Below are 6,000 nucleotides of genomic sequence, written 5' to 3' on the forward strand. Positions count from 1 at the left end.
AGGAGGAAGAACATGAGATTGTATGCTCTAGGGGCCTCAGAGTTTGGCTTCTAGAGGGATAAACATCTACTACTGATGGTGATATATACAACCTAGCTTCCTGGGGGATGAGTGGAGAGCATGTAGGTACACACAGATTGAATGAGAAAAGGGTATGCTTACTAATCATGTTTTCCTGTCCATATTTGCCATCCTCTGAAGAAGGCCTGGCTGACTGAGAAGAGTCCTCTTTACCTAGCTCAGTGGCTCTCAACCTTCCTATGCTGCGATCCTTTAATACAGTTCCTCACGTTGTGGTGATTCCCCCAACCATAAAATTCTTTTTACTACTACTTTATAACTGTAATTTTGCTACTGTTATGAATTTCGATGTAAATATTTGTGTTTTCCAATGGCCTAAGGAGACCCCTGTGAAAAGGTCATTCAACCCCCAAAGGGGATCAAGACCCACAGATTGAGAACCGCTGATCTAGCTCATCCCTAGGGAGAGTCAACCACTCATTAGTGAGCCTGCCTCCTACATACAAACCAACAGACCCCAAGTCCACACCCACCTCTCCTCTTTCTTAGGTCTCACACGCTTGACCAATGTTCTCTATGCCTTAAATCACCCCAGACAGTAAGAGACTAGGAGGGCCCCTTGCCCAAAGCTGGCCTCACTCCAGGAAGCTGGCCCACAGAGACCGGCTACTCCATATTTCTCTCAGACGTCCAAGGAGTATTCTGGTTTTCCCTCTTCTGGCCTGCCCTGGTGTCCAGTTATGGCCCTGTAGGCTGTGTGCCTCCTATTTCCCAGGCTGTGAGTACATCCTACTCTTCTCATGCAGATATTGTCTTTACCCGGTCGCCATTGTACATGAAGACTTGGCATGAGTTAGAAGAAATGTCCATGGAGGCAGAAGCCCTCTTACATCACACAAGCAGTAGGGAAATCCATAATGGTGGCACGCGACAGATGCTCTTCCACCTGTCCAGGTCCTCAGCCTTCCATCTGGCATGCAGAATGGAGGAGCCAGGGACCCTCTGTCTCTGAGGCCCTTGGCATAGATCTGGCTGGGAACACTGAGCCACCTTCTAAGCCCCCCTGCTGCCAAACTGTTCCTTCAGTACCAGAACAAAACCATTCAACCAGGAGACACAGTAGCATTGCTGTGAAGCAGAGCCCAGCCTGTTTCTTTCCCCAGAGAAACAGAGCCCTATCCACCGTCCACCTCCCGGCCCACCCTCTGCACCTGAGTTTCTCCAGTGTCCAGTAGTGGGTGGCCCCATTCTTCTGGTCCTGGACCTCCACTGCCACAATGGTCCTGGGGAAGGGCCGTGTCTCTCGGTCTTTGGCGGCTTCTGGGGGCAGTAGGTCTGGTGGCAGTGGGGAGTACAGTGTGTCTGTGAGGAGGACGAACTGGAACTGGACCTGTCAGGGGCAGAAGATGACCATTCATCCATGCCATGCTGAGTGGAAGTTAGGGTTCCTAGGGGGCTTCCCTCCATCCCCCTGAGAGCTCAGCTCTGTATTCCATAGTTCACCAAGCTACTCAATGAACTGTTGAAAAAAGGGTTGCCCACCCCCACCCCCCGCTTGTTGACTCCCAAGCAAGGCCAACAAGGTTATCTGTATCTCCCAGTGCCTCCCTCAGCCACTCATCCTGGGTACCCAGTCCATGCAGGGGCCAACGGAGTGCTAGTACTGAGTTGTGACTATAAGCAACTAGACCATCACTCATGGGGAACCCGCCTGTGATGGGTCCCACCTTCTTCTTTAGCTCCACACTGATGGCGTTGGCCTCCTTCAGGAAGATGGCATTGCCCCACAGCAGGTCCCGCAGAGAAGTAAACTGGTACCACTTCCACTTTCGGAAGGCCCACAATGCCAGCTCACATTCTCGTTCTGTCCACTGGACTGTGGGAGAAGCCATGTGGGTCATGAAAGAAAGCCACAAGATAGCCTACCATATCCTGACCTCTGAAAGGTCAAGATGCCACAGGACTATCTGAGTGTGCCCTGTTCTCAGTCCACACTACAGCTGGAGTGGTCTCTTAAATGACATATAGTCCCGTCATAGTCACTGTAGCCGGATGTAGATGTTGAAAAACAGGCTAACTTGAATGACTTGCTGGGTTCTGTCCCTCTCTTCCCAGACAGAGCCTCTGAACATTCCATTCCCCTGCTGGGCTAGGGCCCCAGTGCTTGCATTCCTGATTTCATACTATTCCTCTTGGAGTGGAGAAAGTAGACCCCAGCAGAAAAACCAGTCAAGCAAACAGTGTGGAAAGGCTCCAGATGACCCAAAGATTAAGCAGGCTCCCCAAACGAGCTTCCCTAGTATGTTGAACATAAAAGCATCTCTGTGCACCACAGTGAGGTCTTTGGTGGGCTCCAAAGAACACACAGTGAACAGGGCAAGCTCTCATCAGCACCCATGGTTCCGGCCCACTCCCATTAGCAAACATGTGACCTATAAGTGTGAGATGTGTGGTCACTTGTTTTAGTACAACCTCCCAAATCCTGCCTGTACAGTAGCACCCAGGATGAATGAGGTTTATCTCCCAGGGCAAAAGAGTTCAGCCCAGTTGATCTGCAGTGAGCCATCTCAGGCCTGCTCTCTCAGGAGTCTCTTACCTTCATCCTCTGGCTCTTCTTCCTCCTCATTCACCTCTGGGTAGTACCTGGAGTCCATCTGTTTCTGTAGGGCCTCCAGCTTACTCTCATAGTCCTGAAAAGATAGTCAGGACTTGTAGCTCCACTATGGAGATTGAGACAGCCTCATCCCAGCCCACTAGACAGCAAGAGAGAGGCCAGTCCAGTAGAAAGGGTGGCCAGAGAGAGCAGAGGCCCACTCTGCCAGGGTGCTAGAGCAAATAGAGCCCTGGGAATCTAGTGGGAATCTCACCAGCCTCTGCTGCTCCAGAAGGTATGTGGCCTCCTCCCGCTCCCTCCGGTACTGGTCCTCCAACTCCTGGAGCCTGTAAAAGAGCAGCAGGTGAACACAAGGCCACCAGACATGGCAGGCAAGCAGCTGGTCCTAGGCCTCACCTCTGCTCCATCTCCTGCTTCATGTCAATGCCCTGCTTCTCCAGCAGTTCCCGCTGGGCAAAGGCCCAGTCCACTGGCTCAGCAGGTGTCTCTGCACAAGGTGTTCGCTCACGCTCCTGACGGGCCTGCTCGGGGTGGTTAAACCGGAACACGTGGCTTTTTCCCATGATGATGCGATTTCCTGGGAGTTGGAGGCAAACCAACCTATGGATTCCAGGTGCCCTCAAAGGGATGAGAGACGAAGGGAGAGGGGGTATCGGCACTTCCTCTACCTGGGTATCCCAGTGCCATCCATGTGGGGAAGAGCATCCAGCACGCCAAACCATGGCTCCCAATCACCTTTCTCCTTGTAAAGGGCCATTTGACTATGGGGCTTAAGTTTTGTATTCAGTGAATTTTAGAGACACAGGCTACAGAAGCCCCAGGGTGCTGTAAGGAGAGCTTAATTCTGGCAGAAATCTAAAGGATTAGAACACTGACAGGAAGCAGATGTAAAGACTGCTCATGAGATTTCAGATGAGAGCAAGAATTTTATCAGGACTTAGAGGCTATTCCCNCTGCATTCTGGCAAAAAAAAAAAAAAAANNNAAAAAAAAAAAAAAAAAAAAAAAAAAACGCAGCTACAGTTTTGTCCATGTGCTAAGACTGTGTAGGCGGCTGAATTTCAACATGTTGGACTAATTAGTTTAGTGGGAGAAATTTCAAGGTGACCTAGCATCCAGGTAGCAGTGGCGTGGGCTTGAGTGGATGCTTTTAGCCAGGTTTATAGTAAAAATGAGGAGCAATAACCAAAACAGAAGGATTTGAAAAACATGGAAAGGCACATGTAACGTTAGAGCCAAGGAAGATGTGTGTGCAAGGCTGTCGTAGCAAGCTCTTCCTTGAATCCAATTATCCACCCAGTGGCCACTGCAGCCTTGATCAAGCAGACCTAGTTACCTCTCAGGCTGGCAGTATGATTTGGCAATGTCCAAGTGATGTGTGTGTGTGTGTGTGTGTGTGTGTGTGTGTGTATGTGTGTACTAAATTCCCCCGAGGCAGCCCTTGAGCAGACAGTGTGTAAAGCTATGAGAGTAAAAACCATGTTGCTGTGAACACTCCAGGACACTGGAGATGCCAAGGACACAGAATGTCTTTTGATGAAAGCCATGGACCACAAGCAAAGCCATCTCAGGAAATAAGCCAAGCCTTGTGGGCTGCAGCTGGAGAGGCCTTCCAAAGCACTGTACCGTATCATCACACGCCCTGGCTTCTAAACATGGAACTACTTAACATTTGCCCTTCTGGGTTTTTATCTTGCCTCAGCCCCATTCCTCCTTGATGCTTTTCTACTTCTCTCCTTCAGTATGGGAGTGTGTACCTTGTCTCGTCATAGACCAGAAGTATGCTATTTCCATTTTGATTTTTACAAGGGCTTGCCACAAAAAAAAGCCCCAAGTCTAAGAGGACACATTACATTTGGGCTCCTAAGCAATGATGGAACTTTAAGTGTGTGAAAACTCTTGGAGACAGATGGAATACACTTTGCATTGTGAGATAGATATAGGCTGGGAGACTAGGAGAAAAAAGGCCATGGCTTCAATATGATTCTCATTCCTATGTTGAAGGCTGGGGCCCAGCCAGCGGCACTACAGAGAGGTGATCAGATCCCGATAGTACTAACTTCATTGATAGATAGATTAATCTATTGATGAGTTCATAATAGATGAGTGACTAGGGGATGGTACTTGTTGGAGGAAGTAGAGGGAGTGTCTCACTCCCAGAATCTTCTTGTTCTCTCCTCTGCTTCCTGGCTACCAAGAAGTGGGGTGCCTCTGTTCCACCATGCCTGCCCACAATGATGCCCTGCCTCACCCCAGGCCTGAAGCAATAGGCTGGGATGAGCCTCTGAAACTGAGCCAAAACAAATCCTTCATTCCCTAAGTTGTTCTGTCATGAACTGTGTCATCGCACCCGACAGCGGCAGACCCTCCTGTAAGTCAGTTGCTTGAGGTGTCTCCTCACAGTACTTAATCCCAGGGACTGGTGCTGGGAGGGTGTTAACCTCTCCCACTCTTCCTGCTCTGTAAAACCACAGTTTGGCCAGGTACCTGTCTATCTCCTGTCCTCTCTCCTGAGCCATCAAAGCAGCCATTCGGGACCTCCCACCCTGACTTTCCCACGCACCATTAACCAAATGTTCTGTGAGTGAGACTTCCTCTGCTTTTATAGTCTCAGGTCCAGGCACTCTAGGACTCAAGTGCCCAATTTTGGGGGACTAGAGGGTCTCAAGGGGCTGAACCAGTGCCCATAGCAGAGCTGCCTTTTGCTGGGAGCAAACCGTGCCCAAGAGAGGATGAACACAAAGGCCCCATCTACCCTGCAGTCCCCTAGAGCTCCTATCCGTACCTGACCGTAGGATGCTGGGCTCAGTGACTTTCTTGCCATTGACATATGTGTCTGCTCCTTCACAGGGCTCCAGGGTCACCACGGCTACAAGACAGAGAAGGGGCAGTGTAAAAGATCATTACTTCAGTGGCTCAGTTCTCTTGGCCCCTGGTAGGCAAACTTCTCATTCCTGGCCACAGATCTGATCATGAGTAATACCCCTTAGAGGAATCCAAGGGTCCCATCCACTCAGTAAAGGAGAAAATATCAAGACAGAGACAGATGGGGCCAAGCCAAGGCTGGGGAGGCAATGCTGGGCTTGTCTTCTCCAGTTCTTATTCATTTCTATAATTGGGCAATATAAGAAATAGTGGGGGATGGCAAGATGGTTCAGCAGGTAAGAACATGGACTGCTCTCCAGAAGGTCCTGAGTTCAAATCCCAGCAACCACATGGTGGCTCACAACCATCCGTAATGACATCTGACATTCTCTTCTGGTGTGTCTGAAGACAGCTACAGTGTACTTATATATAATAATAAATAAATCTAGAAAGAAAGAAAGAAAGAAAGAAAGAAAGAAAGAAAGAAAGAAAGAAAGAAAG

At 49.5% G+C, this 6,000-nt stretch overlaps 1 protein-coding gene across 10 annotated transcripts in view; it reads right to left on the reverse strand.

Annotated features, from left to right (window-relative positions):
* Positions 1-6,000, reverse strand: part of Kif1a (kinesin family member 1A) — an 88,338-nt gene that overhangs the window by 37,759 nt on the left and 44,579 nt on the right. For all 10 annotated transcript variants that reach the window (XM_029476984.1, XM_029476980.1, XM_029476973.1 and 7 more), the window contains 6 exons: positions 5,420-5,503; positions 3,032-3,212; positions 2,889-2,961; positions 2,618-2,711; positions 1,749-1,897; positions 1,233-1,411 (listed from right to left, as the gene is read on the reverse strand). In XM_029476984.1, coding sequence (XP_029332844.1) covers positions 1,233-1,411; positions 1,749-1,897; positions 2,618-2,711; positions 2,889-2,961; positions 3,032-3,212; positions 5,420-5,503 — 760 coding nt within the window. The remainder of the gene's footprint in view (positions 1-1,232; positions 1,412-1,748; positions 1,898-2,617; positions 2,712-2,888; positions 2,962-3,031; positions 3,213-5,419; positions 5,504-6,000) is intronic.

Source organism: Mus caroli, chromosome 1, assembly GCF_900094665.2.
Source record: "Mus caroli chromosome 1, CAROLI_EIJ_v1.1, whole genome shotgun sequence".
NCBI lineage: Eukaryota > Metazoa > Chordata > Mammalia > Rodentia > Muridae > Mus > Mus caroli.